We start from the raw sequence: 13,436 nt of genomic DNA, 5'->3' as shown, positions 1-13,436 counted from the left end.
TGTTGTCCAGGGTCATTCCGTATAAAATTGGCTTCACAGAGTCGCGATCCACCTGCGACGGATCGTCTAGGCTGGGACCCAAGAAATCGGCACCGGACCGAAAAGAGGACTGCGGCGCCACGACTCGCTCACGATTCGACGGGCGAAACGGGCTCCGAGACAGAAGCTGGTGTCGCAGAGCTGGGAAACGAAGCCTGACTCGCTCGTGTAGTTGTGCGAGCGCGCGCGTCAAGATGCACCAAGACCCAATCATTTCCTCACTTTCAAGCAGTAGTCGAGATGCTAGTAGGCATAGCATCCTCGCAGCGGGCGGCATCTGCTATTTTCGAGGTTTTAGACTGGCTCGAGTCGAGCGGCTGTGATGTTGGTCGTTGGCAACAATGTCCAACCAGGGCCCTCTTTTTGGCGCTTCATCTGCGACGTACGTGTACCAAATACCAAATACAGGCTCATCAAGCGCTTGATCTGCTGCCTCAGCCTCTATCGTGAGGCCAACAACACTGTACAGTAGGTTGCATGTGAGTAATCGGGTCGGCCTGCCGGTCGCATTGCCGCCCGTCTCAACATCTGCATGACAGAGACCTCAACTTGGTTTTGATCCACGCCCATGTTTGTATGCACGCCCGATACCAATCGCCTGCAAAAGTCCACGCGAGGCTGCATGATATCAGACCTGGCGATGCAGCTCCAGTCGTGTGCTGTGTTGCCCCAACTGCAGCCTGCTTCCGGTCGGCGGCAATAGTAGAGCCGGCATGGAACAGATGTACGAGTCCATGTAGGTAGGATTCATTCACTGGATGGGGTTGATGGCTCCGTGAGACCTCCAAGACATGAATGTGGTCGAGATGGAGGAGCACATGCACACACGCCCAATACGAGTACACCAGCAACTGTCCATCCATCCATCCATTCATCCATGGATCGAATCGGGTTCCGCACTTTGGGCGAAAGTCGAAAATGGTCTCATTGTTGAAGTGAACTGGAGACCAGTTTGATTGGCGCAGGGGTAGTTAAGGTAATTGCACCTCCACCGGGCCATCGTGCTAGTACTCGTACGGCGTAGCAATCGAGCTGTAATTGATGCTAGCAGTGGTAGCACAGCGACTGTACGGAGTGCGAGTACACTAGCGAGCTGCGATTGATGCGTCAGGGGCGGCAACGAAGAGAGACAAGCATCAGGACTTTCTTGATTATGAATGGCGCCATCCGAGGAGCAGAGGCCACTCTCGGGCAGCAATTGACGACCGGGGGTGCTGCTTTCAACAAGCACCCATGAATCACCAAGCAGCTTACCCCGGCTATACATACATGTCCAGGTACGAAGTAGCAGTAGCACCAACTTGTCTGCCGTTAAATTTGCAACGCGAGCGGCGGAAGAACCGGCTCGAGTTGCCGCGACATTGACCGGATCTTTTTTCCTGCTTCTCTCGTAGGTATGTAGAGGTTGTATGTACGTGCGAGTATCGTAGCATCGTGTAATACTGCCACTGCCGCTTATGGCCAGAACTCCATGTCTGAGGCGATACGGAGCACAAGGACTCTGGATTGCCGAACCAAATCCAGGGGCTGGGTAGCGAGAAGCGACGCGACGGCAGACGAGACGAAGCAACGTTGATGCTTGGTAGAAGTACGGTTGAATGGTGTAGAGAAGTACTGTAGAGCATCGGAGAACTTGCAGTCTTTGGTGCGACGGAAGGCACTACTAACGGTCGCCACGTGAATCCGGATATTACAGGTACCCGGTTGTACTTTGTTTCCATTTTCTTTTCTTATTGCTCGCTTCTACTTCTTTAGCGAGAGAGACATCGCTTGGCTTATCTCGAGGCCAATGCCAGCGATGCCAATCAATGCTGAAAATAGCATGTGAGTGTCGAGCCTACATGGTTGTACGGAGCAGTACTCGTAGTAGCAGCAGTGATTGATGCTACCCGTCTGTGCTGGCACTTTGGCCACAACGTCACGGCTGGCCTGCCTGTTTGGTCTGGTCATTACAAAGAACGAGGGCATGTCATTGACGGAAATAAGACGAAGGTGGCATCGACGTCAAAGGAGGTTTTGTCGGTCAAAGACGGCATCCAAATCTAAGGCACGGGGACATCACGGATATCGCCTGTCAGAGTGCACGTGCTTGGTCAAAGAGATGGAGGATCTGGCGAATCCTTTGTCTTTGCTGCCCGTGAGCCTTGAAAGGAGAAGTTGGGAGAAAAGGAGCTGATCGTGAAGCATTTACGGTCAAAGCTTGATACTTTATCTCTGTCTTAGTTGCAGCTATGTTTGCCCGAAATGACTGTAGGTGTACACACTCCGTACCTACTAGTAGTACACAGGGTGTATATTGTATGGGCTTTTGTCTTCAACCGACCAAGCTAGTGTACAAGACATTCGATGCAATTGAAGAAAGAAAAGAAGCTTGGACCTCGTGTAAGCCATTCGGCAAAAGAATATTGAAATTATAAAGAAATGGAAGAGAGAAGCACACGGAGAAAAAAACAGCCCGTGAAGGTGGAAGCGAGGAGCTAATATCAATTGATTAATGGCAGACGCAAAATGGAGCTCACGCCCCCCCACACGAACTACGATGGTGCACTTGGACCGATTCGCAGACCGAGGCACAACGGCCGCCGTCTCTTGATGGGGACGGATGCGGATCATGGCGACCGAATTATAGCTTCGAGAAGCCAGTATCTACGGCTGTTGAAGGAACGTGCAAAGAAAAGAAGAGGAATGAAGCAAAAGGGAGAGGGCGACAGACAACGGAAGAGACTCCAAAGCTGGGACAGGCAGACAACGCAGACGAGCAGCAAGCAAGGGGGTTGCGCTAATAACATCGTCCTCCACTTTGGGCACAGGTTTGCCAGTGCTAACTCTGTACGAGCAGCCCGTGGTAATTCCGCCTGATGCTACTGTACCTTTATATCTCCCCGTAAAGGATGCGTGAGGGTGTCGCGTTCTAATTTTTTTTTTTTTTTTTGCCTCCATCGCTGGCGCGTGCCCTTGCATTGAAAGCTGCGATGCCGACTGGCTGCGGTCTGGGGTACATGCTACAACGCACCTCGACACATGCACGGCCTAGGGAGTTAGTTGCAGCGGCAGACGCGCATGTATGGAGTACTTTGGGCCGTCGCTGCACAGTGATGTGATGAGCGACTGGCAAACATGAATCAGAACGAGACGGGAGGACGAAAGAGATGCCATGACAAAGCGGCCGGAAGGGGTCCGGGCGTTGACAAGGGAGGGGGGGGGGCAAGGGAGAAGAAGCCAAAAAAGGGTGATTTTTTTGAGTGAAATATGAGAGAAGATGAAGTGAAATCAAGCAAATGGGGAGCTCGTACTGGGGGGACGCTAGCACTTTGAGACTACGACAGTAGTACCCGTAACTTGTACTTTGACGAGTTGAACCCAGACATTTGATGGATGGATGCCATGCAAACAACGTTGGACAAACATTTGGTGAATGTTCGCATGCCGTGGTCCGTATCTGCAGCACATGGCGTCCACTTCAGATGTACATGGCCGGTACCAATCAATGCTTGTACAAACAGAGGGAAAACATACAGCACAAGAGAGAGATTCATGTACCTATGTTCTCCTTTCCTCTGCGTATGTACCATATCGAGGTCTACATTAGGCACAAGCAAGCATTGGCAAAAAAGCACTGACTGGCACTTTTACGCGCGCTCTTGAAAGCAGTCAATGAGAGTGATAGGGAAATCAAGCTGCGCTAGTCAAAACCCCATGCTTGCTTGAAATGCACTTTGCAGCTCCCTGCGGCAAGGCGCCACTCCGACCTCCTGTCCGGCTGCAAGTACCCCGTCGCGGAGTACCAGGTACTGCGGATTGTGTGGAGTACAGGTATCAACCGCCGGCCCTTTTTTTTTCTGGTGCTTCAATTCTTTCAATCACTCTTTCATCATATCGTACAAAGTGGCACTGCGTACGAAGTACATGCCTGTCTTGGTAAGAAGATGTCTCAAGCTGTGAAATCTCTAAACTTTGCTTATCGACAATGTATCATATCATTACTGACCCCATCATCTTGTGTTGGGCGAGCATTATCAGCTTCCATGTACTTCCAACTCCATACCTCAAGCTCTTGTGTCTTTTTTCCCCCGTGTTCCCTCTCGCCTTTTTGCTCCGCACCCCTTTGGTTTGCTGCTAAACCAGGGACCAGCAGGGGGATCTAGCAAGCCACTTGGACCGCTGAAGCACCCGATCCGCCGCTCCTTGCACAAGCCTGGACCAGTCTGGCTTCTTTTCACAGCAGATAGCAGCATCAAGCATCAAGCAGCGCCGGGCTCGTGAATGTACCCTCTACCGGCGCGCGTGTACCTCTCGTCGCACGCTGGTGCCTGCTAGCCTCACAGCACTCCCCCAAAAAGGGCCCTGAACCGCTCACCACCCCCTCGATCGCCCAATCCGGGCCCGCCATTCGCCTCCACCAGGGCCAGCCTCCACCCCCCCAAGACCCCCCTTCTGCTGCTAACCTGAACGCCTAGGCACTGCTAGGGGACCATTGCTAGGGACACCGACCAGGTGCTACTAGGGGCCCTGGCCTGCTCCATGGCCTGCTCCCCAGCAGCGCAACCAGCCAATCTCTCAGGGCCGTCCAGCCTGCCGTTCGACCAAGGTTCCTTTCCACTTCCTACTGCAATCCGCGTTCCTCCTCAGAACCTAAACCTCTCCTTCACCCTTTGCTTTTTCCCGTATTCCACCCCTCTTCCATCTCTCGTCTTCCATCTTCCATCTTCCTCATTCATTCCTCTCCCAATCGCCCTCTGCGGCTCTTCTTCTCTGCTTTGCATTGTCTTCTGGCCAGCTCTGTTTTAATTTTCTTTTCCTCTACACCCCCCAAACTACGAAGCTCTCAAAACCATCCTCTTCCTTACTCTCCCTACCAGAGCCGCCTTTTTTCTTGTCCCTTCATTGGCTGAGGTACACCTCCTGAAGCCAAGAAGCAGAAAAAAATATTACACAGCTGCGGAAGCAATCCTTTTTTCCCGCTAGCATCATCAATCAGTGCCTTTACAATGGCTTCAGCAACCAAGGTACGTTGATCAACCTGTCTCTCTGCGCGCGCGTTTTTTTCTTTGTCTCCCCTTGTCCTCCCCCTTCTTTTGCCCTTTGCTTTAGCCTGTTCTGTATAGCTAACATTAGCTGCTAGTTCCTGCGAGAGTATAAGCTCGTAGTTGTCGGCGGTGGTGGTGTCGGTAAATCTTGCTTGACCATCCAATTGATCCAGAGCCACTTCGTCGACGAATATGATCCCACAATTGAAGGTTCGTCGCTCTCCCGCAGCAGCTCAATGCTACCCCCTTTCCCGGGCTTCGCGGCTCGCGAATACCGTCTCCCTATCCGCCACCCTGTCTACCTTGCCCTCATCTGGTTTGAGTATTCGAATCCTTGGCTAATACGTCGATAACGACAACAGACTCATACCGAAAGCAATGCGTCATTGATGACGAGGTCGCCCTGCTCGATGTTCTAGACACTGCCGGCCAGGAGGAGTACAGTGCCATGCGAGAGCAGTACATGCGCACAGGAGAGGGTTTCTTGCTGGTTTACTCAATCACATCACGACAGAGCTTCGAGGAAATCACAACTTTCCAGCAGCAGATCCTGAGAGTCAAGGACAAGGACTACTTCCCCATGGTGGTTGTCGGCAACAAGTGTGATTTGGAGGGCGAGCGAGAGGTCACCAGGCAAGGTAAGCAACCGTCGTACTCCGTCATGAGCTGCTTTACAGGTATCTAACATGGGATTTTCTACTTGAACAGAGGGTGAGGCGTTGGCACGATCATTCAACTGCAAATTCATCGAGACGTCGGCCAAGTCCCGAATCAACGTTGACAAGGCCTTCTACGACATCGTCCGCGAGATCCGAAGATACAACCGTGAGATGCAGGGCTACTCAACCGGCAGCGGCACCAACTCTGGCGCAAACCCTCCCAAGCCCATGGACATTGAGGGCGAGGAGCAGGAGGGCGGCTGCTGCAAGTGCGTCATCATGTGAGCGCCACAAACCATAATAGGGAGGCTGCATTGTCTTGTTGTTCATGATGATAGAGGCGACATTCATGGTTGAAACGGGAGGCTCTTGGACGCTCAATGGCATGGCATGGAGTGTGCATGCAACACCACGCGCGGCTGGACGGCCTTGGACGATCGACGAGCACGATACCTCTCAATGCATCGGACGGGGAGTCGGGTTCTGACTTGGGTCGCGCATTCGGATTTCTTTTTTTAGTTGCCTTTTTATTTTTTCATGTCTTGTTCTATTTCGATGAAAATATTCTCCGCGCGTTGGTGGGAGATGGAACCGACGGGGTCGCTGTGTCAAATGGTACACACAGCCTGGGAACCCCCCTGTCAAGAGCGCGTGCTGGCGAAAGAGGGCTGTCTCGTTGCACTACCAGAGGGGAAAAAGAAAAAAGAAGGCTTGGGAGCGATTTTGAACGAAAGGGGGTTGGAGGCGCGGATGATGACGAGGGTGTTTCGACACTGCGCCATGCGTGTGTGCGTGCAGGCGAACAAAGGCCTCGGGGGGGACCATGGCCATTAATTCCCCTCTTGGGCTTTGCGAGGATGGTTTTCTCAGACTCTGAAACTATGGGTCATACGTTCTTCTCTTATATCCCATTATTTCACACGTGTAATTTCATTTTTTTTTCTACTTATTGACTGTTAACTTGCATGGTAATGAGGATTCGCTTCAAGATTCTACCGTCCTTTTTGTATCTAGGACCAATCAATTCTACTCGGGTGCCTTTGAACTCTTTGCTCACCTCTGATTGTTTTTGAGTTTTTTCTTCCTTTTTCCCCCTTTTCTTTTCTTTTCCCTTTAGAACGTCTTGACAGTTTCTTTTCTTTTTTTTTTTTTTCCTTATAACATCTTGTCTTTTCTTTTTCTTTTTCTTGTTTTACTTCATTTTTATCTTCCCTTTTGCTTCATTTTTTCTTTTTCCTATTCCTATTCCTTTTCCTTTCTCTTTTACCCCTCCTCTTTTTCTTTCTCTTTCCGTTGATAAGACCAATAAAAAGCAACTTGTAATTTTTTGTCTCAAGTTAAGTGGCATGGGTGACTCGGTTGGCTTCAAAAATACCTTAGGTTGTCTAGTGCGAGTAAAATAGACTTACGTTGAATGGTGAGACGGCAAAAACGCGGCCGGGTACAAGCTACGGAGGATTTCAGGTGCTGAAACCCGTCGTTTTAAGTGTGTACATACATACATCATACCCTTGTAATTGTGATCGATTTGCTAACATACATTTTGGAAGTTTAATCGTGCAGAGTTGAAATATGGCACTACTCCATACTGGGCACCGAGCCAGACTTCCGATTTCAGTGGCGGATATAGGTATATCGTCTGGTTTAATGCTATGGTCTTGGTGAGTTGCATACATGGTTTCACGGAGAATAGGTAGGCTCAATATTTGTCTTTCAAATCTTGTTAATCGTGAATGACAATAGAATACTCGTACATGGTCCAACAAAGCCCTCCTTCTGAATTATGAGAAGAGAGGGAAAATATAAGCAAGTGTTTCTTGACCTCTTGATGTCAACGAGACGCACCCAGTAACGACAAAAAGAGCTAGATCGGGCGGTGAACAAGAGTCCAAGATCCCCCCCAAGAGGCTTCTTCGTTGGACTCGGATGTATCCCGTTCTTGAGCTTGTTCTCCATCTGCCCGTGCATTTCGTCCTCCATTTCGTCCTTCCTGCTCTGCTTCAGCTTGCTCGTATAGCATTCCTTCTTGGATCCCATTTGATTCTTCGTCCCAATACGTTATCGATGGCACCCCAAAAGATACCTGGTCTCCATTCGATCCTTCGTCCAAGTACGTTGCAGATGGCGATGGCTCCCCAAAAGATGCTTGATTTCCAGTTGCGTATGACCGAAGCTCTTCCTCTCCCTTCAGCTCCTCGCTAGATATTTCCTGTGCAACATACTCAGTTTCTTGCTCTTCTCCATCCTGGCTCCCATATACAGCGTTAGTAATTACCCGAGGTATCGAAACTATGGCTTTGGGCCCTTGCGGTCCGAAGATGCTCATAGTTGGTTGATTCAGGACCAAATCACCGCAGACAAGACACTGCCAAGCAGTGCATTTGGCCTGGTTGGCAGCCCACTGCCGTCCCTTAAAGGCAACTACACGAGGCTGGCTTCCCTTGAGACAAACAAAACAGGTTTTGGCGCCGTATTTTTGTTGGCACCAGTCTTGCATCTCCTGAGCCTGCTTCACGACCTCGTCCCCGTACTTGAGGCGGTGGCTGTAGCAAAGGCGTCGGTAGAGAAGTTTCGTTCCGCACAAGCACCCGGTGATCTTCTGGGCGTCGCCCATGAAGGTGATGGTGCCGCCGTCCTTGTTGAACAGGACGGGAATACGACTCGCAAGGGGAAATTCCTGGCATTTGCCCCAGACCTTGAGGTCGCTGGTGAGCCTGTTTCGCAGCACGGGGCGGACGTCTTTGCTGACTTTCTCGGCGCAGTGGTTGCAGAGGTACGCGCGCATATTCTCAATCGCGGCCAAGTCGAACGAGCTTCCGATGCTGACGAGCTCGAGGGCGCTCGCCTTGCTGCAGTGGTCGCAGACGTGGACGCGGTCTTCTTTTACGTGCGAGCCGCTTTGGCAGATGGAGTCGGCCGCGACTTTGTGCTCGCAGAATTGGGCGTCTCGTAGTTCTAGGCATTTGTTAGGAGAACTTGGTGCAACGTGCTTGGCACGTCGCGGTATGTCTTTTAGGACATTATTGAAACCACTGGGTTCCCCGTTGATCTTGTCATGAGCGATGCCGAACGAGGCATCCTTAGGGTTCTGCTCCATTTGATCAGACTGGCTCGTCATCTACCGGTGCAGTTTCATCAAGCTGAGGAACGTCTTCAAGGAGTAGAGGCGTCGAGTTGGTTACGTCGCCTAGAATAGTCATGCATAAGGCGATATCCCTCCTTGTTTGTTCGGGATCTATCCTGGGATCTGTGTTAGGATTATTAAATGGAAGCGGATTGAAGTCGACAAATTCCGTACGCAGTCTGGGATCGATATTGGCTTCTCTATCTTCCTCGTCGACGAGAACCTCGGGTGGATTAATTACCAAACCCGCCAGCAAGCTGAGATCGATATCGGTGCGAATGTTGGATTCACCAACGGGAAAGTGATTCGAGGAGAAGTTGAGATATGAATCGAGGTCCGCATGGAAATTGCTGGAAGCACTCTGAGGTGGGTAGAGTCTGGCAGCTGGCACACAGGGGCTGGGATAGAGATTCAGACCAGAACAAATATCCATGTCAACTGGTAAATCTGGGCTGAACCTGACAGCTGGCAGCTGCTGGTCAGAAGGAGCTGCAATGGTAAAGTCAAAGTGCAGATCGGGCCACTGGGAATTGAGAAATTGGAGTGCTCCTGCTCCCTGGCACATGGTATTCTCATTCTCATTCTCATTTTGATTTCCATAGATGTAACCCGTTGCATTGATGGTGTCGTTGCCATCAATATCCATTGGTATTGGTAAGAAAGCCATGGCATCATCATTCAAGAAAGGAATCGGAACCTGAGCTGACACGGGGACAGGGCTGACGATGGCAGAAACAGCAAGATTATGGGCAGCGACATTGCCAGCAACATCGACGCAACAATGCTCTCCGCAATCAGGGCCGTGTGTGAAGCTCCTCGGTTCGTTGCTCAAGAATTGCTCGACGCGGAGACGTGGCCTTCCGCTGCGAAGATTCTGCACAAAGGACTTTGCCGCTTGGATACAGTCTGCATATCCCTCATACTCCTTGATCGGGTGATGCTGAGGAAACTTGGATTCGATCCATGCCACAATGTTTTCCTTGGTTATCGCGCTCGCTGGTCCAAACATGACGCCGTTCTGAGCGACATCACCGTGAGGAGGCTCTCCATGTGGAAACAGTTTTCCTCTTAAATTAGCGGCGAATGAGGCGACGAGTTGCCTATTATCCCTCCCGAGGATCATGCCGTAGATGCTTGTCAACGGACCTACCCAGTGTTCCACGGCAGATCCATCTTTGACATCGTTGACACCATTGGCACCATATCCCAGCGCGAGATAATAGAGTGGCCCAGGAGGCGGGTTTAGTCGACCCTTTATACAATACTTGGTTGTTTCGTCCTTCCACGCATCGCACTGATCGCCGTGCTCGATGCATGAATCACACGGGCGCTGTAAATCGCAGTTTCTCCCGTTCCGTATGCAGCATGAACACTGGAGAAAGGGCATGTGTAAGCCGATGCCAACTCTGGCCAGGTCGAAGATGGGATAATACGTGTCATTGCCACTATCGACACAGTCAATGCCGAGCTCAGCACAACGAGTACACGCATAACGATAATGCCCGGCATCAGCATGGCAGTGACCGCGCTTGTCCTCGAGACATCTCTTGCAGGTTCGACGGGTTGTACCGGTTTTCCTACAGTCAACAAATCCAAATTCGTGGGTGGCAGCGACATTCCACACTTTGGGGAGAGTCAACGCTTGAGGCTCGGCGATGAGGCGTCCGCCGTTGAAGCACGCCAGGTTGCGGGATTGACAGTTGAAGCAGGCTTCGTTTGGATTCGCCCGATCCCTGAGCCAACTGCATCCGATGGTGATCCTGCCATTCGTCGTCATGTGCTCACAATATTGGCATTCTCTGCGTGTCCAAGAGCCACCGAGGCAAATGACAGAACTGGGCGCTGCCTCCAACCTGTGGCCGTTGAGTGTACAGTGGCCCTCTAGGCAGGCCTTTGTTGCTGTACAGCCGTAGTTGAGAATGGAATCGACGTTGCACTGGTTGGATTTGCCGCTGGTGATGCACTGGTCGCAGGGCTGCGCCGGATATGTCGAAGGATGGTCTATGCCGTACCGGCGCCAGACCTTTTTATTGCGCAGAAGCTCAGGAGGTTCACACTTGATTTCTTTTTCTGGATGCTCGGAGCGATAATCGGCGCAGTTTTGACACTCGAGGATGTCTCCGTTCGCAAGTATTTCGTAATTGCATGCCCTTACTTGGGCCATTTGCCTGCCTTGGAAACCGTGTAAGCAAAATTTGCAGCATTGTTTAATTTTCTTCGCCGGTGGACCGTTGGAATTGGGATCATTATTGGAATTGCTGTCATTGTCTTGTTCATAAGTATCGCGGTTTCTCCTTTTTGTGGACGTTGGGTTGCTTGTAAGGGTCATTTCAAGACCCTTGTTCTTGATTCTATTTGCAGGACTGGCCATGATATCGAACTTTGGATACTGCACTCTAGGATATGATGCTAACTTGGTGGCTAATGTTGAGTAGAATGTAGAGTATTTTTTTTTTTACAAAGATGGGTTCATAGACCAAGGGTAGATATGCTAATTATATAGAGACTTTGAGTCGTCTTTTATCATATTCGCGAGTGTGACACCATCTTGGACACACCTTGTTAACCGGATAATTTAGTGTTCAGAAGCTGTTTCACCAAATCGAAACGGCGGTAACGAGATGCCTTTGTCTGTTTCATTGGAGTGGCTAAAGAAAGAAAGGGTCTGTACAAGAACAATTACAAGAGAACGGATGGCTGCAGATTGAGGCGAAGCCTACAAAAGGAACAATTGGAAGAGAGGTTCAGATGAGAGAAGAATAAAGGAGAAAAGCGCTTCCGAGTTTCAGACTAATATGAAGAAACAAAGAAAGACAGGAAGACACTGAATGGTAGGGGTCACGATAACAAAGAAAACTCTTTATTTAGAATACAATAGTAGCGGTCTACCAAGGATTCTGTTATTTTCACAGCAGTATCGAACCGTGTTTGTTCAATTGAGCGAAACGAGTGGTTGTGAGTTGAAGAGAGAACAAGAACAATACAGTTGCACAAATCTAGGACCTCGAAGGCGGTGCTTAACAGATTAATAAACAAGACTTTGGATACACTGTAAACCTACAGTTACCATTACATCTACGCCGTCTAAAACGCCCCCCTTTGAAACAACAGAAACCAACTCAACTCCATCAAGCGTTCAAACAAGCTGCTTCTTCATAAACACCGACGGCACCGAAATCGCAATCCCCGTCTCCTGGTCCACCCACTTGTACATCTCGTCAACATAACAAATGATGTCGTACCCCTGGCGCGTGTACCACTCTTCGTTGGAGCGGAAGTCTGCGCTGGCGACCTCGGAGCCGCGGATCTTGTTGAAGATGGCGATGCTCTCGGGGGTGGTCTGGAACTTTTTCGTCGTGGTGTCGAGGGCCATGACGGTTGCGTTGAGGGGAGGGAGGGCGGCGAGGCGTTCGAGTTGGTGCATTGCGGAGCGGCCGAAGCCGCCGGCTTGGATGGCCCTGATGGTGATGATGGGAATGAGAATGAAATGGCATTAGATGGGAAACGAGCAGTGATGATGAGATGAGGGATAATGATGAAGACAACCATGAAGATCGATATGAGATGAGAGAGTAAAAGAAGAAAGAATCTTGTAGACTTACCATGAAATGTACAGAGACTTGATCCAGACCGTGGAATCAGGCAGGGAATACTGTTCCTGGCGTTCCGGGTACAGTTCGAGGGCAATGTGGCCGATGGGAATGAATGAGATTAATGTTGGTGTTCTCGATGACTTGCCCAGAGTTTCTGCTGTGTCGACGATGGCTTCTTTTTCCTACATAACAAGGTAAACATTTTCTAACCTTTTCATGAAGCATGCGTTTTATTGCTCTCTCTTGTTTGACTTACTTTGGGAAATCTTTCGATGTGCTTGGCCAAAAAGTCGTCCTTCTCAGGTAACTCATCATTAATTGTCTGTTGCCGCATTGTCAGCTCTTCAAGTCTCCCTTCACTCTCTCATCCGCCTAATCTCAGACAATTAAACTCACAATCCAGTACATAAACTTTGTCCCCTCGCGCACTTTGGCCCTCCATTCCTCAATCAAGTCGTAGTCCCACGAGCACGCCAAGCGCTGCTCGTACAGCCGCTTGCACTGGGCCTCGCTGTTGGGATCAAAGGGGATGAGAGTAGCCGAGCCGTATTTGGGCGAGTTGATGAATTCCTGGGGCGACATGCTGTCTGTGTCTGTTTCCTTTGCTTCTTCTTCTCTTTTGTCGGTGTGTGTCTCTGTGTTGAACTGTTGGATGCGAAGAAGAAAACACAGTCTTTTTTTGTCTTTATCTTTGTTCTGTTTTATTTATTTCATGAAGCTGATTGAACAAGCAAAGAGTTGTCTAAAACAAAAAAGAATGAAAGAAAGAGAAAAAAAGAACAAGTTCGGTGTGTCTTACATACATATGCACATAACAACTAATAAATGACTCCCCGGCGTAACTAACAGCCCAAAACTCACACCCCAGATCCAAGTCCCCGGTCTCCAATCTCAGTCACAACCCCCACACCTCTCTCGACTCGTAATCCGTATAACTAAAAGCTCAACTAATAAACTTGAACCCACTCCCCTCCAGATTTCGTCCTTCTTTTAG

At 50.0% G+C, this 13,436-nt stretch overlaps 3 protein-coding genes across 3 annotated transcripts; 1 reads left to right on the top strand and 2 right to left on the bottom strand.

Moving 5' to 3' along the window:
• Positions 1–5,027: 5,027 nt before the first annotated feature.
• T069G_01369 (ras family domain-containing protein) lies at positions 5,028–6,010 on the top strand (the record flags this gene model as incomplete). Its single annotated transcript, XM_056168579.1, has 4 exons — positions 5,028–5,045; positions 5,162–5,276; positions 5,429–5,704; positions 5,775–6,010. The coding sequence occupies 4 exons, from the start codon at positions 5,028–5,030 to the stop codon at positions 6,008–6,010; spliced, it is 645 nt and encodes a 214-aa protein (XP_056033895.1).
• Positions 6,011–7,589: 1,579 nt separating this feature from the next.
• Positions 7,590–11,013, bottom strand: T069G_01368 (uncharacterized protein; the record flags this gene model as incomplete). The annotated part of the gene is made up of 2 exons (XM_056168578.1): positions 7,590–8,813; positions 8,875–11,013. The coding sequence occupies 2 exons, from the start codon at positions 11,011–11,013 to the stop codon at positions 7,590–7,592; spliced, it is 3,363 nt and encodes a 1,120-aa protein (XP_056033894.1).
• A 972-nt stretch (positions 11,014–11,985) lies between these two features.
• On the bottom strand, positions 11,986–13,024 carry T069G_01367 (uncharacterized protein; the record flags this gene model as incomplete). The annotated part of the gene is made up of 4 exons (XM_056168577.1): positions 11,986–12,307; positions 12,452–12,624; positions 12,699–12,764; positions 12,839–13,024. The coding sequence occupies 4 exons, from the start codon at positions 13,022–13,024 to the stop codon at positions 11,986–11,988; spliced, it is 747 nt and encodes a 248-aa protein (XP_056033893.1).
• Positions 13,025–13,436: the final 412 nt, after the last annotated feature.

Source organism: Trichoderma breve, chromosome 1, assembly GCF_028502605.1.
Source record: "Trichoderma breve strain T069 chromosome 1, whole genome shotgun sequence".
Classification (NCBI taxonomy): domain Eukaryota; kingdom Fungi; phylum Ascomycota; class Sordariomycetes; order Hypocreales; family Hypocreaceae; genus Trichoderma; species Trichoderma breve.
Note: the sequence above shows the minus strand (reverse complement) of the source record. Positions and strands in the feature narration are given on the sequence as shown.